Source organism: Microtus oregoni, unplaced genomic scaffold (assembly GCF_018167655.1).
Source record: "Microtus oregoni isolate MIOR12 unplaced genomic scaffold, Mior012 000026F_ref0000081, whole genome shotgun sequence".
Lineage (NCBI taxonomy): Eukaryota > Metazoa > Chordata > Mammalia > Rodentia > Cricetidae > Microtus > Microtus oregoni.
The window spans coordinates 17559466-17584321 of record NW_024543085.1 but is presented as its reverse complement, the minus strand read 5'-3'; the positions used below and the strand labels follow the sequence as shown (position 1 = coordinate 17584321).

The 24856-nt window shown below is 39.3% G+C and overlaps 1 protein-coding gene across 1 annotated transcript in view; it reads left to right on the top strand.

Moving 5' to 3' along the window:
• The window catches only part of Tspan12 (tetraspanin 12), a 71387-nt gene extending 57532 nt beyond the window's left edge, over positions 1-13855 (top strand). Inside the window, exon 9 of the mRNA XM_041675702.1 lies at positions 11847-13855. Within this exon, the coding sequence (XP_041531636.1) occupies positions 11847-12152 (306 nt within the window). The 3' untranslated portion in view covers positions 12153-13855. The remainder of the gene's footprint in view (positions 1-11846) is intronic.
• The last annotated feature ends 11001 nt before the right edge of the window (positions 13856-24856 follow it).

Genomic DNA, 24856 nt, shown 5'->3' with positions numbered 1-24856 from the left:
CCACGTGGCCTGTAAAAAACACACCACATCAGTACATAGCGGTAGCTAATGATGCCAGTAACAGCAATTTATTAATGGGTGTATTGAATTAAATAAAAAAAAGTAGTGATCTGCAATTAGGTTTTCAGCTCGCCGTGTGGCCCTCATTTTGCTCGTCCCAAGAGAAAACTCTGCACCTCTGGCTATGTGATTTTATGCTGACTGAACGTGGAGTTTTACATTATAGATTTTGATTTGCTGCAGTTTTCCCTTTTTCCCCTTATGATAGTTGAACAGCAAGGGCGGACAAATCACGTTAGGTGGGGTCTACACATAAATCTTAGCCTGAGGCAGGCATGGGCCCTCCTCCGCTGTGAAAAGCTGGGTGTGCCCGCTGAGTTGTTAGACTCTGGTCTCTTTATATGCAGTTTTGGTTAAACAGCGAAATGTGCAGGAAGAGCTTTTTTTTACACTTGGTAATGTTGTTTGTATTCCGTGGACATTGTGATGATTCATTGAGCTATGAGGATCCGCCATACATCCAAAAACAATAAAATAACTTCTTCATTGTGTTTCTTGGGCCTGGATAAACTTTTCTCTGTAGAGGTGAGAAAGTTTTGGTTTAGTGCATGCTGTCCAGGTTTTGTCTTTGAGGAAGCACTTATTTCCCTGTTGAGTTTAAGATTCTTAGTGAAGAATGTTTGACCATTGACCAATCTGTTAAACACCTATGAACTCATGAACTGTTATCATTCAGCTCTTGGATTCTAAAAAAAAAAAAAAAAAAAAAAAGCTGAAGATTATATTTTCATACTGATAGTTACCACAGTCATTTCAAACTTGAGAGACATGCTTGTCATCAGAAATCAATTACAAAAATATCAATACTGCTATGCATATATTGGCACCTAGATCTTACTTATGCTTTATCTTCATAACCCTTTCAAAGCCTGCCTTGCTTTCTGAGGTGGCCTGAGAATATGGAGTACTGAAAAGCCACGGGTGATCTTCCAATTTTAGAAATCATTTTGTAGATAGATCAGAGAATAATTTCAAGTGTATAATTTCATCAAATGAAATGAGGCATCTTGACATGCCTTCTGATAGATGGCAGGAAATGCAGAGATTCATGTGTTCCCCACCTCTCATAAATGTAGCCTTGTTATTTATGGCTAATAGTTGACCACAATTTTAATACTGCAGCAGGGAAAGTAGGTGAGCCAAGAAGACTTATTCATACCTTTGAATTATCTGAGGTTATTAGTGTAGGACTCACACGGCTCTATTTAAGATGAAAACATATTCAAGTAATGTCAACTCAGAATTTTTTAACTGCAAATAATCAAATAAATGAAATTCAGTTCTTTCCTATGGTGAGAAAAATGAAACGCATCTACAAATCTTTGTCTACCATTTGTATTCCTTGCTCGAAAGAAGTTTGGTTTTCTCATTATACATCTATGAACAGGGACAGACCCTGCAAGCGAATACACCAATTGTTTTGTCTAGGCCTAGTGTCCTGCTTTTCAACAATTCAGTTTTCCACTGGAAAACTAAATGGTCTTTCAGTGACTCCAAATAAGTTCAGGGTTGTATTACGATTTAATTACTCTGAGAGGGGTGGTGCAAAACCAAAACTGAATGCTGGAGCTATTTCTGTGACAAATTTAGAGAGGAAAAAAAGGAGAGAAAAATGACCGCACATTGAGGAATGTTGGCTTGGAAAGTTAATCTGTACATCTAATTTTAAGAGCTTCTGGAAATGATTCACTGATGTTCAGCATAATGTTTATTATCCTGCAAGATAAAAAAGATTGTTCTGAGTCATCAGAGACGTGTTAAATTGTGTGCACCTTGGAGAAATCTGTGCTGTTATTTATATGCTCATACCTTGTGCCTTTTAGTAAATAAAGGATCTAATACAGAGTATAAGATGCAGTGTATTAATAATAATGAAATATAAATAGAATTGAAAAGTCAAGGTGAAGGAAGAGGGAAAAACAAGCAGACATGCTCACCAGTTGCTTGCTGTCCTTGAGCGTCTTGCTGCCTCTGAGCTTCCTGACAGACCCTGATTATGCTTTTCTGCATAATCGGGATGCTGGAAGAGTTAATACTCTAAGTTCTCAAAGGCAGGACAATTCTGAAGTACTATTTCACAAGTGGGATTTTATGTGTACAGCTTATAATGTGTCTAGAAAAGTATCTTCAAGATTATTTTAACCAATTTAGAGATGTATTTTCCTCCGTATAATTCAAAACCTCTCAGCAAAATACCTTAGTGGGATGTAATACATAGAAGCCCAGTTTAGGATATTGCACATTGGCAGAATTTGGTAATCTAGTTTGCTGGTACATAGAGATTCCACTTCATTGTGTTTCATTGGAATACTCCATGGGTAATATTTCTAAGAAGCTTTTGATAAAGAAAATGTAATATAATCTTATATGGGGCAAGCTTAAGGGACTAAAATTGTGTAATGTTTGAAGGGTGAACAAAACGAAGTGATAAGGTAGACACACCGATGGAAAAGTAGAAGGCTCCAGTAGGATCTCTTCTCTGGGTAAATTATGTTCTCACCGCAGAGAGGACATCAAGCCTTTTCATGGCCTCCTGGTGTAGAAGGAAATACACCCCGTCTCATGGCACAAAAATACAAACTCATGTTAGACATTCTGAGTGAACAAAAAGGTTATTTCTCACCTGGATGCAAACTCACTCATAATAGCCTTGCTTTTCTTGAAATTTTATGGCATTTTCTAGGTTTTTTTCCAGGTTAAGAAGTTTTATCATTTTCAATGTAATACTGACAAAAAGAGCATAATCCAGAAAAAGATCACTAAGAACCTGGCAGTGGTAGCATATAGCTTTAATCATAGCACTTGGGAGAGGGAGGCAGAGGCAGGAGGATCTCTGTGAGTTTGAGGCCAGCCTGGTCTACAGAGTAAGTTCCAGAACAGCCAGGGCTACACAGAAAAACCTTGTCTTGAAAACCAACCAACCAACCAAACAAATACCACCTTCCCCATGACCAATAACAATAACAAAAACCTCAACAGATTACTTGGAGCTAGGGATGTGTGTTTGGAACGCTAGAAGGAACTAGGTATATGCATTAAGTGTTAAAGCGAAGCAACATTGACCCTGTTGTATGGAAAAGGATGGACTGAGAACAAAATCAGGACCAACTCACACTATTAGAAAGACACTTCCGATGCAGAAGTGACAGATAAGAGCTAGGTGTAGGGGTGCTTAACTCAGTCCAAAGAGTGCATATGAAGCATGCAGGAATCCTTGGATTTGGTCCCCAGCATCACATAAATCAAGTGTGGTGCACACAGCTCTAATTTCAGGAAGTAGAGGCCATTCTCAGCTACATTGTGAATTAATTTGAGGCTAGTCTGGCATGTCTGAGACGCGGTCAGAAGAAGGATCAGTGTGGATAAGACTCACTCATGAGACAGGGAATCTTGTTAGATGGGCGACTTCATGATTCCCTTAAAGCATTGTTTCTGCTATGCAAGTGAGCCTTTCTTCTTTCCTTGCGTATCCTGTAATTATTTTTTCTTTCCTTCTTACCTCCATCCCTTCCCTCCATCCTTCCTACCTTCATTTCCCTTCTCTTTCCATGTATCTTTCCTTTTTCCTTGCTTTCCATCCTTCCAACTGGACATTTTGGTTAATTTAAGAAGTCCTCCACCCTGTGCCATAAATGTTTAAAGTTTCTTGTGGTTGCTTGTTAACCTATTGAGTTTTTGACACTAATTTTGTAAGGTCTGTGTTATTATATATACATATATATACATATATATGTATATAAATACATATACATATATACATATATATTTATATATACATATACATATATATACATTCATACACATATATATTTATAAAATTTGTTATGAATGGCCTTTGAAGTCCCTGCTCAGATAGGTTGATGTCAGTTAATGAATAAACAGAGATTTCCTGAGGTGATTAGATTCAACAAGTCTCCTAGCCTTACTTACCCCTAGCCAGTAAGCATCTTAGTCTCAAAGACTCACAGACTCTCAAGGTCACTGAGAAGTGAGACCTTAGGGCCTTCTAAGGTCTTTATCAAGTTCATGTCCAACCTTGGGCATGTGTGTAACTGTTCAGATCCTAGAAGGTAGACAGATGTTCTTCCAAACACACTATGGACTCATCATTCTCCAGCTGTGAGATCTCTTAAGCATTTGTTTGGTCCTCCCCCCAAAATGTACAAATGTCAACCAACCTGTCGAGCAGCCTTTGTGACCAGCAGACACTCTTGTCTTTGGTGGACACTTTCAGGGGCAAAACTGATGCAGTGAGTGGACTCTAGGGTCACATGACAGCCTAGAGTTCCAGGGAATCACGAGATCTGAAAAATAATGGCAATTCTCATTAAGAATTAGGCTTTTAAAGGCATCTCCATCCTGCTCTCTTGTGCCCAGCATCCACCATGGTTGTAGACTGCTGGTTTTCAAGACCATTGCAGAGTTAAGAAGACAGATAGAACAAGGGACAGCCAAATGCCACAAAGCTTTTTTCTCTTCTTAAAAGCCCGGAACTTTCAGGAATAAATGCTGCTAACCTTGCTGCAAACCTCTGGCTAATTCCTAGAGCTCTGAAACAGCCAAATCTGACTGGTTCTTCTCGGCTGTCATTGCTTGTGTGGAAGACACTATTCAGATGTGTTACTGGGCCACTTTGCTGATGTTACTAATTTTCAGCCATGCTTTCAAAAACACGGAAAGGAAACCTACTGACTCCCAAGATCCACCTCACTCTAGAACAGTATATATCACTCATGTATCTCCTGGATAATACAATTTACTGTGCCCTTTAAAGGCTAGATTTGATGTTGAAAAATATCAACACTGACTTTCGATAACTTGCCAAAACATGAAGCCAATGGATTGTACCTGAGCAGCTTCTGTTATGCTTTACTTGCATATTTGAAAAGAAATATGACCTCTCCGATGAGCTTTCTGCCTAAAATGAATTATTTTAAAGGGAAGAGAGACTTGACACAAAAAGAAAAAGTATATAGGCAAAATTTAAGTTTCAGAGACTATTGAAGGAGTAAAAATGAAGTAATTGATGTAATGCATTTTAAAGGATTGAGCCACCGGCATGGATATTTTCCCAATGCTTTGCTTTTTAATGCATCATTAACTGTAGTCACTGTGCTGCACAATAGAGCTTTTGAACTCACTTTTTCCATTTAATTGAAAATTCAGATCCTTCAATGGTTCACCTTTCATTCTAAAACTTACTATTAACTAAATATTAGAAGGCCATACTAATTTTTCCTGTGCATTGAAGATTCATATTTAAACCCCAATACATGAAACAGGGACAAAGATCAGCCCCCATCACCCAAGTCTGTTTTCTGTTCATTTCCTAAGAAACTGATAGAATGACACATATTTTTTCAGCCATAAAGGGAGGTATCTATCTATAATAACTTTCCATGTGTCTAAAACTTTTGAATTTAAATGGTTTTGAAGAACTGTTTCTAAATTATATAAACTTTCGTCCATCTGAACAGGAAGCCAGGTAGACATTTTGGGTAGTGATTTCACTTTTCTGAAAAATATTGAAGAGCACTTTGGCTTTTACAGGCAGGGGTTAAGAAATCAGTTCAGGATTGTTTTGGCTATCCTAAGTTTTACTTTTTCAATATGAAGTTCAGTATTATTCTTTTGAGGTCTGTGAAGAAATTTTTTGGGATTTTGATGGGCATTACATTGAATCTGTAGATTGCTTTTGGTAACATTGCCATTTTTCTATGTTAATTCTACTTACCTAGGAGCATGGGAGATCTTTCCATTTTCTGGTGGCTTATTCAATTTCTTTCTACAAAGATTTAAAGTTCTTGTCATACAGCTCTTCCACTTGTTTGGTAGAGTTACCACAAGATATTTTATGCTATTTGTGGTTATTGTGAAGGGTGATATTTTTTCTGATTTCTTCCTCAGCCCATTTATCATTTGTGTAAAGAAGGGCTACTGATTTTTTTTGTGGATGTACTAACTTTCTTGGGTTGGAGTTTTCCTTCTAGTACTTTGGGTAAGGCTGGGTTTCTGCCTAGGTATTGGTTAAATCTGGTTCCATCGTGGAATATCTTGTTTGTCTATGGTGATTGCTAGTTTTACTTAGTATAGTAGTCTGGGCTGGCATCCATGATCTCTTAATGTCTGGATAAAGCTTGACCAGGACCTTCCAGCTTTCATTGTTTTCCTTGAGAAATCAGGTGTAATTCTGATAATTCTGCCTTTATTTGTTTTTTGGCCATTTTCCTTTGCATCTCTTAATATTCTTCTTTATTTTGCATGTTTAATGTTTTGATTATTATGTGGTTGAGGGGACTTTCTTTCTTTCTTTCTTTTTTTGATCCAATCTATTTGGTGTTCTGTAAGCTTCTTGTATCCTCCTATGCATATCTTTCTTTAGGTTGGGGAAGGTTTTTTTTTTTTCCCTATGATTTTGTTGAATCTATTTTCTGTGCTTTTTGGTTGGACTTCTTTTCCTTCTTCTATTACTATTATTTGGTCTTTTCATGGTATCCCATATTTCCTGGACATTTTGCGTAAAGTTTTTGTTAGAGTTAATGTGTTCTTTGACCAACGAGTCTATTTCCTCTATTGTATTCTCAGAACTTGAGATTCTCTCTTCCAACTCTCTTCCAAGAGATTGTGTTCTCTTTATTGTCTCTATTTCAGTTTTCAAGTCTTAAATTGTTTCCTTCATCTGATTTCTTTTTCTTGATTTTCTTCATGGGATTTGTTGATTTCTTCCAATTTTTTTGTCTTTTCCTCCATTTCTTTGAGGGAATTTTAAATTTCCTCTTTAAGGGTCTCAAATATTCTCCTAAACTCATTTTTAGGTCATTTTCTTCTGATTTATCTATTTGAGTGTTCAGGCCTTGATTTTGTAGGGCCACTAGTTCTGTTGGTGTCATATTGCTCTTTTTTGGTGTTGAGCGTGTTCTTACCTTGTCTACCCATTGTTTCCTCTGATTGGTAGAGTTGGGGTTGTGATTCTGGTGATCGATCTTCCAAGTGTCAGTGGGTCTAAGACTCAGATGGTTATTCACCATGGTGCAGTCAGGCAGTCACCCCAGAGGTCACTCAGTGTCCGCAGAGATCACTCAGCACTCCCAGGGGTCACTCTGCAATCCCTGGGGTCATTTGGCCCTCCTTCCATGGAGGTTGCTTATTTGGGGCTGCTTCCACTGAGATGCTGCCCTTGGCTTGCTCCAGCAGAGGTCACTGTCTCAGGCCTGCTCCCTTTGTGGTGGTTCCCCTGTATCTGCCTATGGAGGTCATTGCCTTGGGCCTGCTCCAGAGGAAGTCACTGGCTCAGGCTGCTCCTGGGAAGGTGGCTGCTGCTGCTTCAGGCCTGCTTAGGCTGAGGTAGCTGGTTCAGGCCTGTTCCCACAGATATCCCTGTCTTGGGCCTGCTCCTGCGGAGGTTCCTGGCTTGGGTCTGGTCCCGCAGAGGTCTCTGGCTTCGGTCTGCTTCCTCAGAGGTCCCTGACTTGTTGCTTGTCTGCAGAGGTCTCTGGCTTCGGTCTGCTTCCTCAGAGGTCCCTGACTTGTTGCTTGTCTGCAGAGGTCTCTGGCTCAGCTCTGCTCACTCACCAGTAGCTGCCTTGTATCTGCTCCTATGGAGGTTGTTGTCTCGGGCCTGCTCTGACTGAGGTCGCTGGCTCAGTTCTGTTCCCACAGATGTCCCTGACTCATGCCCAGTCACACAGAGGTCTCTAAGATATCAATGTTTGTTAGGGGACATAATGCTATGTTTTGGTATTTTCATAATCTTGTAAAATGTTGTCATTTACTTTCTGATGGCCATCAAACTTTTCATCTGCACGTAGTTGAGTTTTCTAATCTATAGCCCAACACAGAGCTCAAAATTAGTACCCCCTTTGCTCTAGCTGTGTTCTAGACACAATTCTGAGTGTTTTTTTTTTCATTAACCCTCCCAAAATCCAAACAAGTGATTCCTATTATTTGTTTCAAGGTAATAATACTGAATGGCACAACATTGTTCCACATAAAGGTTATACATGATTATTTTAAAGTTGATTAGACTCTGATAGAATACCTTAGTAGAACAGTTTAAAATAGTGTTGAACCTTTTAAATTGTTTTGGTGATGCGTAGCTTGGTTTTCTACACATTATTTGTACATGTCAGTGAGTGTGCTCATCTCTCTTGCTGTGATAAGAAAGTCAGAGAGATACATGACTACAAGTTGATGTTAAATGTTGTAAATCCTTAAGCACTTTAAATTTATTTTTGCTAAGATGGATAGCCCTTTGGCTTTTTTTAAAAAAAGTTTTTATTACCAGGAAAAGGCAGTTATTGCAAAGTGTCTGGCGACTTTTATGGGATTTCTTATTGCTTTGAAGTAATGCTTTATTGGAGTGAGATTACCAACTAGTGCTTTTGCAAATGGAAGAACTTCCTTCCGATAAGATATGAGAATGATAACCAATTCCATGTCTAGTTCTCATAGACACATGAATTCTTGGACTGTGGTAAAGAATACAGGGAGGCCGGAATTTAAATATTTGTGAATTTCCTTTTGTTCAAGTGGCTGCCTTTATAAGGGTGAACACTACGTCACTTTTACTGGAAACCAAAAGCTTTCAGGGGTTTTAAGATGTATTCTTAAAATGATATCTCAGCTAGTCACCTTAATTTAAAATTAAATTCCCTTTAGCAGAGTGGATTACTTCTGAGCTGTGTTGACACAGGTCCCTGGAGACAAGGCACTGGTTTCTCAAGAAGATGACAATGCAGTTCTTAGTCACAGTACTGTTTCTTTGTTTCTTTACTCTATTTTTCTATTTCATGATTTTTCTTTTTTCTACTTTTATTCACGCATGAGTATTGGGCTTACATCGTTCCCACCCCACATTCACCTTCCTTCAACTCTTCCCATTCCCCTCTCAACTTTATAGCTTCATATTTAATTATTATTGTTATATAACAATATATGTATGAATACAACACAATTGGTCCATTTAGTATTGCCCAACCTTACCTGTGTTTAGGCCTGACCATTTTGGATTAGAGAACCTATGAGAGCCTGTCTCTGGAGAATACAAATTCTCTCTTTCTTCGAAGCTGTTAATTGCTGATCGATCTTCGTCTAAGAGTAGGGCTTTGTGAGCTTTCTCCCATTGGGATGTCAACTGATGCTGTCATTGTGCAGGTCTTTTTTTTTTTTTTTTTTTTTTTTGAGACAGGGTTTCTCCGTAGCTTTTTGGTTCCTGTCCTGAAACTAGTTCTTGTAGACCAGGCTGGCCTCAAACTCACAGAGATCTGTCTGCCTCTGCCTCCCGAGTGCTGGGATTGAAGGCGTGCGCCACCACCGCCCGGCTGTGCAGGTCTTTTAAGACACCATTTTGTTGAGATTTCACGGGAGCAGCTCCCTGTAATGTGTAGATGACAAATACCTTGTAGCTGATGTTCTAGTCCTCTGAATCTCAAAACCTATCTACCCCCTCTTCCAAGGTGTTTTCTGTGCCTTAGCTGCCGGGCTTGTGTTGTAGACGCATCAGTTGGGAATGAGCACTCTACAGTTATCTGCATTGTAACCAGTTGTCGGTTTCTGTAATGGCTTCACGTTGCTGCAAAAAGAGCCTTTGGCTTGGGATGAGAGCAAGCGAGGTCATGGGTCCTAGGGAACCTACAGTTGTCATGTTCTTAACCCAATATAAATCCCCAGGTGCTTTCTAAATACCTATCCCTAGAGTCAAAGAGCTAAAACTGCTACTTCTGTTTACCCTCCCCTTTCCTTTAGAATTCTTTCCAATTATATGATGCAGCTTCTTGTTAGGTTGTTTTCATAAAACTAGACACCAATGGTGACTTGTTCACTTTTTTTCTCAAGTCAAATATCTGTGACCTGTATGGGAACTTAATTTCTATGTTTCACATCCATACCTGGAGGGTTAGATGTTACATCATGGCAATAACACCCACACTAATACCCTTTGTGTGGTATACAGAGTTGGTGAGGACCATAGCTCTCCCTATTTGCATCAGCATGTCTGAAAGCAGGCTGAGGAGATGCTTTCGATTCAGTCTCTGACCATGTGAGGCATTACTATGGCTTGGCAGTGAATAAGAATAAGAATAACAAAAATACAATAACAATTTATTGTTCTGAAATAATGTGGTTAAATCTAGATTGTGAGTCAGCAGATTTAGTTTTGAGCGAAATCTGGCGTGGTGCATTTTTGTGTATAGAACTTCATAACTGCACCTACCTCCATTTATTAGCTACTGTCAGTATCTGTTTCTGTATTGCAATGGCAGAAGAATGAAGTTGGAAAACAGACCATATAGGCTGCAAAGCTATAATACTCTAGTCCTTCACACATATCCCATAGCTTCTTAACTGTGATTCTCCATCTCACATGGACTGTTATAAAAATTTTTGGCAACATTAAAGGGTTTCTGAACATGAAATGACCACAGGTGAATTCAAAACCAACTCTGTAATGAATTCACGGTCCTTCCAACAGTGTTTGTCCCTGTCATATCACGAGTCATAGGAGCTTTGGTATCAGGCACACTTGTGTACTTTGTACTGTGCTTGTGTTTGCTCATTCCATACAGTGCCAACGGCAGGGCCTGAAACAGGGCCGCTCAGGCATGTGACTATCATATACTACAAGCTGCAGTGCTTTTAACTGTATAAACAAAGTTGCATGCTTTTATAGAAACAAAAGATTAACCATGAAAAATACGATTTCCTATCACTGTTCTTCACCATGTAAAAATTATGTCTTTGGATTCTACTGTATAAGAATTTGGTCTTTAAAATTATTTTTAGTGACTGGTTTTAGTTTATTGAAAATTATTAAATAAGTATTGACTTGGGATTAAATTAGAATTTCCAACAGTTTCTGCAATGGTCCTACGCATACTCCTGCCACTATGAGTTTTATTCAAAGCAGTATTCTTGGCATTGAAAATTAAATAAAAACATTGATCAACTCAGAAATACATGGTGAAGGATAAAGTACTACAATTTGAAATGTTTAACCAAGATTCAGTTCTTCATGTTAAAAGCAACAAACATACCCATTTTATATTATGCAAATTTTTCTTTAGCCTTTCATAAATGGTAAATTTATATGCATAGTAAGTTTTAAAAACATTTATTTATTTGTGTGTCTGTCTGTGTACTCCCAAGAGTGTGTACAGGTATACTAGCCTGTGCTTAACTACAAAAAACATCAAAGAGCATCTGGTGCTTTCTCTGCTGCTGTCTGCCATTTAGCCGGGGTCTCTTCCTGAACCTGAAGCTAAGTGGGAAACTTTATCAATCCTCCTTTCTCACTTCCTTGAACCTGGAGGTCCAGGCACTCACAGGACTTCTGACTTGTTTCATGGGTGCTTGGATCGAACTCTGGTCATAATTGTGAAACAAGTGCTCTTAACAGCTGAGTTCCCTCTCCAGTCCTAAAGAACTGTTTTTAAAATACACTCCTTTATTATTATCAGCAAATATTTTATTTCTATAGCTATTTTATAAACCTATGTACCCAAGGTTTTATTAAAATTCTCAAGTGAAAAGCAGTTACCGTTATAAAATAGTTAATAAGTTCTGCTCCAGACGCTGGGTTTTATTTAAGTCCATGTGTGTGGAAACATAACAAAAGAAGACTGATTAGAATTAGTTAAGGGAGCTTTGCAAGGTGCACACCACTCTCTATGGGTTGAGGGCCACTAACTTAAAATTCATTAACTAACTGGTTCACATTTTTTTAAAATCACTACTTTGGACAGTTTAACACAGACAACATGAAGCTGATTATGCTATTTCTTTTACAGGGCTGTGGAAAGAAAATGTATTCCTTTCTGAGAGGAACCAAACAACTGCAAGTGCTAAGGTTTCTGGGGATCTCCATTGGTGTGACGCAGATCCTGGCCATGATTCTCACCATTACTCTCCTCTGGGCTCTATATTATGACCGAAGGGAGCCCGGGACAGACCAGATGCTGTCTCTGAAGAACGAGGCTTCCCAGCACCTCCCATGCCACTCTGTGGAACTGTTAAAGCCAAGCCTTCCCAGGATCCTTGAGCACGCGTCTGTGGCCAGCAGCTTCAGCACACACTTCGAGATGGAGGAACTATGAGGAATGCCAAAGAAGGAAGTCACGAAGTTGTGGCACTAGTGAGTTCTGGGTACACAGTTACCTGTTTCAAAACTTTTCAAACACAGGGATATTCTTCAAAAGAATGTCTAAGCACATAATTTCTGCTCTTTCAAACAAAGAAACGTTTGCAGCAGGCTTTCAGGTTGTCAGCCCCCCAGGTCAGGACACAGAGACTTATTAGTTATGAATGCTCGGCCTCATTATATGCTTCTTTCACTAGCTCTTATACTTTAATTTAAACTGTTTGACTCTTTCTTTTTCTTTCATTCTGTATGTCCTACTTTTCCTGATTCTTCTGTGGCTGACTGGCCCTGGGCATCTCCTTCTCTTTCTCTCTCCTTCTCTCTTCTCTTCTCTCTCAAGACTAGATTCCTCTGTTTATTCCCTCTGCCCACCAGTCTCACCTATCCCTCCTCTGCCCAGCTATTTGCTTTTCAGCTTTTTATTAGATCAATCAGGTGCCTGAGGCAGACAAACCAACACATCTTTAATTGTTAAAGAAATGGAGCACAAACCAATGTAACCCACCTTTACATGGTTAAAGTAGTCTAGAACAAAGGTTCCATATGTTAACACACAGACAGTAACTGATGCCCTTGGAAACCCCAAGGATAGCTTTAAGAAGCACGGTGTGTGTTTTCTTTTCTTTTCTTTTTTTTTTTTTTTGAGCACAATGATGTTTGGAGGTGGCACAGTTTGACCAGCCAGCATTTCTGCAGGCAGTCGTGGACATGACCCATTCATGGTGGCACTGGAGCTGCTGTGAAGGGTAGCTAACTTCCTCTGGCTAGCCTAGAAACTGTCAGCTGACTGCTAACATAGGAATTTAGACAGTACTAATGACCTTTATTACTTGATGATGTATTGCTTTTAGGATGATTCGATTATATATAAAAACCTTTCAAGATTGGTTACTACCTAAATATGATTTTTGTTGGTTACTAAAATAATCTTATTAATAATACTTGTAAGAGCTAACACATTGTCTTAAACTTATCAGGGATATATATGTATATAAGTCTGTGCTGTGTCTGTATAATTCAGTAGATTTCAGTTCTCATAATGTTATGAATGGCAATATTTGAAAATGACAAATTTGCCTTATATAGCATCATTACTTTTTGTCTTTTCTACCATCAGAGCTTTTAAATTCTGTCTTGGGTCTGTATTACATTCGTAACTGTTAATTTAAGTCCTTAACCACTAATTTTGGAAATTACCAGTGTGATACATAAGAATCATTGTAACTCTGGCTGCAGGAAGGATTAACTACAGAATTTACACATAGTTGATTCAGCAGAAATTCGGATGCTCTTTTCTCCCAAGTGGGGATTCTTCTTGGCAATAAATGCTTTGTCAAGGAGCTTATGTTTTCCTTTTGCAAAATAGAAGCAACAGTCTTGAAATCGAGGTAATTTTACAGAGAAACAACATTATCTGCAAAGAGATGCTCATGGGACTCTCTGAACTAAGTGATAGATTAACTAGAGGGAATTTTTGCTTTTATTTCACCAATTAATACACCGTGGCAAATTGCAAAGAATATAATTTTTTTTTACAAAAGTAAAGGATATTTATTTGAAATGAGAAAAGTGCATTTTACTGTATTTTGTGTATTGTGTTTATTTCTTGGATTATGGAAAGAAAATTAACACAGGTGTCAATAAACATTTTCTAGAGCATGATGGTTTGTGCGTGTTTATTTCAAGACATGGTCTCACTATGTAGTCCTGTAATGTGTGCCCATTTTGATACAAAACGAGCACTTTTATCAGTGAAGAGACTAGCAAGGTGGAGGATGAGAATGGTAGGAGCAGGCATGGGAGAGGCCTGCAGGATTGGAACTGATCCAGCCCACAGTCCCAGGAGCATGCTTCTCAACATCCTCTGCCATTCCACCACCATCTTTAGGGACCCCTGAGGTAGAAGTTTCGGTTTTGGTTGAAGTGCACCCTTGAGGGAATACTTAAGTAGTCACCTAAAGATCAGCAACTGTAAGGAGGAACCACATAGTGGGATGAGGATGTCCTCACCTGAGAACACAGATACAGGCCCTAGCCACAGTGGGCATGGATTTGAAGGCAGAAGCACCTTCAAAGCCCTGTGTTTTGAGCTTTCTTATGCTTCCAGATGTGATGAAGCCTTGGACTCTGGCGGCAGCATCATGAGCAAGTTGTGCAGTGAGGGCCCCAGATCCAGCTGCAGAGGCCCATTCCTTCCTGTAAGAGAAATGGAGTGTTTTTCTGGTGTCTGCCTCCTTCTCTGTGTTCTGTGCCATACCAGGCATCAAGGTACCTTGATGGGTATGACGGTGTTTCTTTAGAGGGTCTTACTTGTCAAGATGTCTGTAGTACTGTCTAGTTTAGTACGGGGGAACAGCTAGCCCTCAAAACAACCATGAGGACCTTGGTTGCCCCAAGAATCAAGCTACTCTCACTCGCTAGCCAGCTACAGAGAGAAGAGAGTGCTGAAAAGTAAGCTGTGGGCCAGCCTGTAGGTGAAGGACAAAAGATATCCCTTCAGGCACACACACACACACACACACACACACACACACACACACACACCCTTTGTCTTGTAAAGATAGGTCTTCTATTTTTTTTTTTTTTGGTGCCATACAAGGGTTGGGGTGGAGTGTGTTACAAAGTATAAAATAAAGTCTACACTTCTCCTTCAAATGACTGGATACAGTATTACAAATTTGCAAACTCAGTAACTAATATGTAAGCTGCATCTTCACTGAAAAGGAATGTCTTTATTTTTCTGGTTTATATGTTAGATAAGTAATAGTGTAATTTGATACAAAAGCATGCTCACTTCTGTTAGTTTATCATTCCAGTGCCTCCACATTGAAGATTCTGTTGTGTTGATGTCAATTTGTAAAAGGAAAAGAGTGTTGTTGGGTTGCTACATGCCTATAATCTCAACTTCTTGGGGGAAGAAGCAGGAAGACTAATACCCTCCAGCCCGAGGACAGTCTGGTCAGTAAAGAGAGGCTCTGCTCTTGAGAGGAAAGATGAAGGAAGAACAGAATATGGAGTTATATAAAAGATGAAACCCCAATAAATCATGTCCTCCAACTTCACCTCTGACACCCAAATAATGAACAAAGCTATGCTTTTCGTCCGGACTGTTTAGATAGCTGTGAAGTCCGGCTGCATCTCTTTTGATGTATCGCACGGTCATAGAACATGCTTAGCTGATGTTGAGCGGAGGGGGAAAACACCAGTCTTCGAATTATAGGAATTGACTTTTTAAAACAGGTATTTTGATATATTACCCGGTTTAGTGCCCTCTAGACTAGTCACCATAAATTTAGACAATCATCTTCTATATAATACATTTGCTTAATGGGAACAAATGACATTTATATCCGAGGTCCACAAAGGCCTCTTATGGTAGCAGTGCACCTGGAATAATAAAATTGCAAGGAACTATACAAAGCACATTTAATGCTGGAGAGCCGAGGGACGGCTCTGTTTGGGTACAGTGGGGGAAAACTGTTAACTCTGTCTTTGGCAGCTTTTAAAAACCTTTTTATTTTTTATTTTTTGGTAAAATCACAAGTTTTAAAGTAAAAAATTAAAGAGATTATTTTTAGATTGGTTTAACAGGCCATTCAAAGTCCTCCTGAGACCCGGAGAAGGCAATTAGAGATGATGTTTGTTGTAAAACTTATAAAGCCTGTGTTAGAGATGCTTGTGATAACCCCAGGAAAAGTAAATAAAGGTGTATGCACCGAGCATGGTTGTCCTGAGCAGGGAGAGAAGGAAAGTGGGAGGAAGGCAGTTGGACCAGGCTAATGGTCCTCGAGCAGAGTAGAGAGAGAAGGAGGAGCAAGATGTTCATGGCGGCACTCCATGAGTCAAGGCTCTGAGCTTTAAATAACTGTGCATGGTTTTGAGGCTATGACCTGTGGTCCCCTGCGACTGCACAGCTTGGAATGCTGGAATGAATACCCAGGGAAAGCCAGTGGGTGAAATGTGGGCTTAGAGCTTTGTTCTGTAGATTCCCATGTTAAGCTGCTGATTTCAGAAGAGGAAATGCATGACTCAGACCTTCCACTGTTTCATCCAAGCAAGAGGGATGGGGCCCCGGGGAACAGGTGCAGCCATCCTACCAGTTCCTGGGGACAAGGGATGCTTTACTCTGCTCTAGTGAGGTGAAGATCTCTGGAGCTTCAGCTCTGCATGCTTGTGGGGAGAGAGAAAGACCCTCACCAGGACGATGGAATCACAGAGCTCGGGGCGCATAAACCAGACCGACCACTACAGTGTGAATCAGGGGACAGAGTCCAAAACACAGACTAGATGTCTACAGTGTGAATACACGCAGGTTAGCAGCAGGTTGGCATTGGGGTTACGGGATGAAAAATAAAAGAACCAATATTTCTAGATTTTATAATGGGTAAGTTGGCAATGGTGGTAATCTAGAAGGAAGGCTGTAGCAGAACGAGAGTGTGGCAGGGTCACTAATTTGGTTTGGGATGTGCTGAGTTAGAGATGCCCGCAGGACATGCAGATGGAGAAGTCTACAGGCAGCTGTAAACTCCAGGCCGTCACTGAAAAGAATTCTCTGTGGAGCCTGAGAACTTTTATGCATTGCTTTCCCGTTTTCGGAAGGCTGACAGAAAATGGGATGAGGACCAAATCTCATGAAGAGACTCTTAAACAGGGTGCTACCACAGCTTCTCTTCGTCTGAACTCCTGCTTCCTACAGATGTGTCAAAGGAGGTAAAGAAATGAGAACTAAAACTACCGACTCTTCAGTGACAAAGAGTCTGCCTTTTAAAACATCCTGCCAGCTGCCACGTTGCTTGGCACCCGCGTCCGTTCGTTCATATGATCCTATGATTTAAAAGTGTGTTTTCCTTTCCTACGAGCACAGTTCCTTACCCGAGCAAATCCCAGAAGAAACACATACGGAAGAATCTCGAACATCACCTTGAATGTTCTAATGCTTTCCATTTTAATATGGTAATTGCAGGCTTCTGTGCATTCATTCATGGGAGCCTCCGAGGTCCCAGACACACATTTCCCCTCTTCTCCACGGTTATTTTCCACTTTGTATGCATCATTAGTTCCATTTTGCCAACAAAGAAGAGCAACTTAGATGACTGATTTAGTACACACCAACAAAGAAGCACTGTGATTCCCTGCTCTGCATGTTGTTACACAAGGTCTTTATCACTACGGTGAGGCTCAGCTTCTTCCTCCAGACTTTCCTGCATGCAATTCAGTATTTTCAGGCACAATTGTCCTTTAAAGTCTTCCTTCAGAGGGGCCTCTTTATCCATGTAATTTCAACCCTTCTACTATCTAGAGTAAGTCCAAATCGCATGAAGTCTTGGCAGATGTCACGTATGTCTTGGTCTCTCTTTCCACTGCTGCTCCCCTAGTACACTCTATCTTGTACACTCAAGCAGATCCAAGTTCATTTCCACAGTCAGCTTTCCCGCGGTGTCTATAACATCCCTGTCTTAGTACATATACAGCATGCTAACCCTTATGGAACCATATGCATGGTCAAGAGGTAGAGCATCAGTACTGTCTCAGAAAGGCTTCTTTCTGCTCTCTGGTAAACCCAGCAATTCATATTCCTAGCCTCAGTCAACATGATCCTGCCAAATGACACTCACCCACAGGGCCCTTATTTTCAGGAAGACACGACTATCTAATTGAGTAGCATACATATCATTTATAACTCACTATGGGATAAATGAAGGTCAGAGGTCATTAGTTATGCCAAGACTTGTCTGCTTCACACCACCATTATAAGAAAGCAATGGCTCAATCCATGGACTGATGTCTTGTGTTAGAGCGCTCAAATTACTAACTTGCTGTACAAGATAGAAGAGCAGTTACACTTTAGGAAGCACAAATGTGAATAGTAGCCCCAAGTGTGGCAGCCGGATGATGCTGTTCTCTTCTCTTCTACTAGCGTTCCCAGCTCACACAGTCGCATTGCAGGACGTGTGCATCCACGCATACAGTCCATGCATCAGAGAGGTTGGTAAACCGCCTTCATTCTGGGCACCCATGCATGCAGCTAACTGGGAAACTGCATGACCATTCTTCAGCCTCTACAGAATAAAGTCTTCCATTAGTAACTGTTTTTCTATATGAAAACTTTAATACTTTCTTATGCAGCCTGGACAGTCATGATCAATTCAAAGTCTGTAATATGCTATGTGTCCTAGGTCTTCTTGATTTTGGTCACATCATGGACTTCCCTAACATATTTTATCTTTACCTGTATGTCTCAGATAAGAAACCAATTCTTCTATGAAATGTCTTTTCCATGACTGCCTTAAGCCTCTCTCAATTCTATCTAAATTGGTGTTCTGCATTTCGTATTACACTTTTCTGCTTATATTGTTTTTTTACTTGTCTGAATTCTCTTGACAAAAATTATGTTTTTGTTATTTCTTCTCAGTGTATGGATGCATAGGCTCAGGTTTATATCTGATATTTCATTTGTAAATTTATTTGCTATATGTACAAATTAATATATGCATAAACAATGAACACCATAAGTAAATCTAAAAGTCATTGTTCATATTAATTAATAAGGACAACCCAAAACAAAGGAGGGCATTTTCTTTTGAGTTGGACAGAGAACTCAGGGTTATCAAGGGCTAAGTGCTCATTTAGCTACAAATGGATATGGATTGGATCTGCAGAATGTGTTTTGGCTCATTCAGGTCTTATAAATGTTCGAGTGAACTCTCAACTTGTACTTGTGGTCTAATAATATTGGTGCTTTAGATTTATAAAATGCTTTTATGCCTAACCCTGGATTGCTCACCTTTCTATATATATTTATTTGATTGGTCTTGTGCAGAGTAAAAAGATGCATATACATCAGTAAGGAAAGCCCTGGAGAGTGAGGGACTGAAGCAGGTGACTTCTAATTGCAGTTCCTAGGCTACTTTAGAAGGGACTTGAAAAAAGTGAGGCATCAAAAATGCTTATGCAAGTGCAACAAGCAGCACCCATTCACTCTTCGCAAAATCCCCACTGAGCTCCGTTTTGTCATTCAGACAAGATGTTGAAGAACACTGGTAGGTAAATGATCTACTGGTACTTAGCCAGGTTTGCCTAACTCTAAAGCCCACACACTGGACGACCTTATAAAAAAGCTACTTAGTTAATGGACTGACAAAATCATTTCTCGTGGTTGTGATATGTTGTTATATCAGCATATTGCATCATGTTGATCATATTCTTTAAGAATTTTATTATATATTCAAAATCATTATTAGTTTGTTTTATTATGTGAATATATTTATTCTAGACACATATTGTATCAAGAAGAAGTTAAGTACTTGCCAATGGATTTAATTTAACCTAACCATTTGGAAGGTGTACATTCCATCTTTAACTTGTCTCAACACTAGAAGTGAGAAAACAGGACATTCTCTTTCAGTCAGGACAGAATGACAGGAGCAAAGGATCAGATTTAACTTCCTACCTGGTGTTAATAATTTCAAACTTTGTGCCCAAATATTTTAAACTAACTATTTTTTTTACATTGCTCATCAAGTAATAAAAGAACAGGATCCATATGAAATTGGTGAGTTTAGACCTGTGCTTCCTGGTGTGATGCTTTGAGTGGACTTTCAAGATGTGATAAAGGGAAAGAGAAGCTAGGACAGTCTAGAGGAGACTATGAATAGAAGAGGTACAAAGAGAGTTCAGGCTCACCAAAGTGATGCAATTGGAAGACAGAGGAATGAAGTGGAAAAAGGGTCTAAGTCATACTGGGAGGATGAGTGCCTCATTGGATTATTCAGTGGGTACTGCTGACTTGAAAGGGTCTGGGTAAAGTCTCCTGGCGCCTACAGAAGGCTGGGAATAGGGTCCTGGGAAATCTCATTGTTCGTGGAGCATTGTGTAGAGCACTGTGGAAAGTTCCACCTCAGATCCTGGGTCAAAGCAATCCTTAACATAGCTCTTCCTACTCCAATGAATCACCAAGGAAAGACCCTGAATCATCACACTGCTGCTATGACTTAACTGCACTCAGAAGAATTTTAAGAAGATTCATAGATAGACCTGTAGATTCAGTTTTCAAAAATAAAAATAGACCCTCACAGTGTTAGACATACAATAACAATTATTAAGACATGCTTGAAACGTTAAGAAAATAGGATCCATAACAAAAGGAAATATCAGCAGAAATAGACCTAGATTGTCACTATTGGTATAACTAGCAAAAAGACAGTAGAGACAGTAACTGTGGAAGTATTCCACACATTCAAGAATTTACGAAATAAGGAAGATAGGTGGATGAAAGATTCAAGTCAAACTTATAGATTAAAAAAAACAGAAGATATTCTCAATAGAACTAACATCATATTTATCATCATAAAAGAACAAGTTATCAATCACCAGAACACAGTCACATAAATCACAAAAAGAATGAGAAAAAGTAAAAGGTAATCAAACTTTACAAACTTCAAATGACCTAATGTGTATGTAACTGGATCCTCAAGGAAGAAAGCGAGGTTTGAGTAAGTGGTAGATAAGTTTCCAATTATTTTTTAAATAAAATCACCTTATATGACTAAACACTCACCAATTAAAATATCACACAGCTAGATTGAAGTAGCTGTCCAAGTGACCATTGTCCAGCACTAATCCCCATTGTGCACGCTGGAACTTCAAGTAGGATTTGATATTTTAAGTATATTTTTCTGCATCTACATAACACAGAAAAGAAAAAATATCCCATTATAATTTTAAAACTAGAAAGCCAATTAGCTCTATATCTTTCATAACCAAATTTGTTTGTTAAAAGATGCAAGAATCTAAGAGAACCCTAAGAAATAAAAATTCAACTTTATCAAGGAAAAATATTATCAATTTTCTCTAATTCAGTCACACAGAGAAATAGTCTATTGCATCAGAGGAAAAAGTCTCATATGCTTAACTTAACGATGCCTGACAGCTTCCTAACAAGGAGTATGCAACATAGTGTAGCCTACTGAAACAAAAAAAAATGACTATACATGATATGGTGGCTAGTTTTATGTCAACTGGATACAAGTATGAGTTATCTAAAAGTGGTAAGCCTCAGTTTATAGAATGCCCCCATAAGATTCATCTGTATGACATTTTCTTAATTAACGATTGATGAAGGAGGGCCCAGCTCATTGTGAGTGTTGATGTCCTTTGTTCTGGTGGTCCTGGATTCTATAGCAAAGCAGGCTGAGCAAGCTAGGGGAAGCAAGCCAGTAAGCAGCTCCTCTCCATGACCTCTGCATCAGCTCCTGCCTCCAGGTTCCAGCCTTGTTTGAATTCCCGTCCTGACTTCTTCAGTGATCACAGAAGTCAAGAAAGTAGAAAGGGACCATGGGAGGAGGCAGACAAGGAACTGGGGGAGTGGTGTAGTAGGACTTAGGAGCTGTGAGGGAGGTTAGGAGAAAACGGGGTGAGAAATGTTTACTCAGAAGGGGGAGGAAGGGGAGATAAATAATTATAAGGATGTTTGATAAAACCATAGGGAAGTTATTTTATAAACTTCCTTTAAGATACATAAATAATGTATTTATATGTGCATAATATGTATATATTCATACACACATACACATGTGTATGTGTATGTGTGTATGAATGAATTTGTGCCACACAAGGTGATAGTGCTCTCTGCTCACAAATGAAATTCTAAAATACAAAAAAATTTTCTAAAAAAATAAAAGGAAGGAAAATTACTAATGGAAAAGAAAAATATTCATATAACATGTATCTAATATGTACCAGATAAAATTTTTGCACATGGATTATATGAATAACTCTAAAATATGAAGTTTAAAGCTTCTTTGATTAAAAATGGCTCGAATATTTTGACACATGTTTCATAAAGAATATGAATAAATACTCAGCCTTGTTATTCATTAGGAAGCTGTAGGTTGAAAGCATAAGATATCCTACACACCTACTAGAATGGTTGACATAAAGATCTAATAGTTGATGACACTCTGTGGAACTTGACTTGAAGTTGACTGTAAATTGGCTGAGCCACTTTGGAAGCAAACTTAATATTATTTAAAATTATTCAACTTAGACCTAAATATGACACGGCCATCCCAATCCATTTATCCAAGAGAAAACAAGTTTATTTCCAAACCTGGTCTGTACATAGATGTTTGTGGCAGATTTATTAACAATAGTCAAAAATCTCTGCAGTGTATTTGGAGGGATAAGAGTGATGTAATTCCATTTTAATTAAAAATTTATCAAAACCTGGAAACATTCTAAACACCGCAAGAAATTGAATAGATCTGCAAATTGTAGCATAAAGATCTAGTGAAATAACACATGAGCAAAGAAGTCGGGACCACGAGGGGAGCACCCACCCACTGAGACAGTGGAGCTGATCTATTGGGAGCTCACCAAGGCCAGCTGGACTGTGACTGAAAAAGCATGGGATAAAACTGGACTCTCTGAGCATGGCCAACAATGAGGGCTGATGAGAACCCAAGGACAATGGCACGGGGTTTTGAACCTACGTAATGTGCTGGCTCTGTGGGAGCCTAGCCAGTTTGGATGTTCACCTTCCTAGAAATGCACGGAGGGGGGAGGACCTAGGACTTACCACAGGGCAGGGAAATCTGACTGCTCTTTGGGCTGGAGAGGGAGGGGGAGAGGAGTGGGGGGAGGGGGAGAAGGGTGGGAGGAGGGGGAGGGAAATGGGAGGCTGGGAGGAGGAGGAAATTTGTTTTTTTTTTCTCTTTTCTCAATAAAAAAAAAGCTAAAAAAAAAAAGAGCAAAAAGAGATGAGGCTGTTGATTTATATAACTTGATGGATGGGCCTCAAAGTATTACACTTCTTGGAAAGGGCTTAGCAAGCTGTGGGAGGGAGGGAAGGAAGGGGGAGAGGGAAGGAGAGTGAGAACACAAATTATGGATATTCATAAAAAACAGACAAAATAAAAAGCATTTGGCTAATAAAACAGGTCAAACAATAATTTTAAGATTTTTCTTGTTTGAGACTAGAAAATTCCAGTTAATTTATTTAACTGGGTACAAGAAACATTTATGCCTTTGTTTTCATGTGTGATCTTGATTGCGGTGATGGTTTCATGAAAGTGTCCATATATCCAAATATGAAATGGTACACTTGGGGTATGTAAAATTTCTTTAAAGGAAAGAAGTTGACTCCCACGTAAAATAACTTACTAGAAGCAGCCAGGGTGGATCGATAATGCAAAGCTTGTTTTGATTAGTGTGGGGGGATGCGTGTACTAAAACACTGTACTGGGCCCTAGTGATAATAGATGATGTACGATCATTGCATGATAGCACAAATCTTTAAAGGATAAAAATTTTTATGAAGTAGAACACTTACCGAGCAGTTTTCTTGATGAAAAGTAATTTCATTTCCCACAGATTCCTTAGATTTAGTTGGTATAACACAAGTTCTTTTATGTCTACTATTAAATAACTTTACATATTAAATGCTTTACGAACCACGTGAGCAATTGCAACCGATGAGAAGGCCCGCGATGCCTCCGTTTTCACTGTCTCCGTGTTAACAGTACTCCTTGACTCGGGTGGCCACCTTTGGTTTCCCTCCCCACTGCATTCTGATGGGTGAAGTGCTTCCTCTCACAGAAGTTGTGAGCAACATTCTAAGAAAGGGCTAAGCCTTCATTGTGAGCAGTTTGAGGGTCATTTTTACTATCTCACAATGCGTACATCTCTGAGCCTGACCATTCCTCCACAAGCCTTGCACAGATTTTCACATCTAGCATCAAGGTCCTAGTCCCCTGGATTAAACTGAGTTCCCCTTTCCAGTCCAGGTCCTCAGGAGGCTGGCAGCATGTCTTCCGTGGCATTATCTTGGTTGCACCAATCACACTCTGTCCAGATGCAAGAAGGAGTTAGATACTGACCTTAAGAGGATGATCACATCATTCCAGAAAAGTGTAGGGTATACATGAAGCCTCCTTTGGGAAACAGAATCTCACATGAATCCTTAAGACTTAGTTTTCCCTCTTGTGAATCAAATTCAGGACACGCATAGTGAACACACATTGCAATGGGGCTGCGCCCATACCTACAATACAGCTTTATTTTCGTCAACTTAGTGGAATGTTGAAACATGTTATTATCTGTATTCATGCTATAATTTCCTTGAAAATGACATTCTCCCCCTATTTTATTACCTTATTTTAAAATTAAATTTAGTTGTTGCTCTATATACAATGGGTTTAAATATGATATTTTACACACAAATATTGTATTTTGCTCATATCTACCTCCCCACCACCCTTGCCTTCCCTTGTACCCCTTCTGCTGGTCCTCTTTCTCCTTTACGTAGTAATGTGTATACTTAGCCACACACTCTATATATTATATAGAGGCAAATCTGAACTTCTAGCCTATGAGAGGAAATGTGATACACAGTCTTTCTTAGTGTCTTCATTCTACTCTCCTCTTCTCTTTATACTCATTCCTTAAAATAATCTCTTCAATACTTTACACAAACATGCACACACACACACACACACACACACAGAGTCTATACATAAGTGTCTAGATTCTGCATATAAGAGAAAACATACACTATTGTCTTTCTGAGTCGGGCATATTTTATTTAACACGGCGGGATTCTCAATCCTTCATCTATTTTTCTGCAAATTACAGAATTTTATTTTTATTTGCGGTGGGATAAAA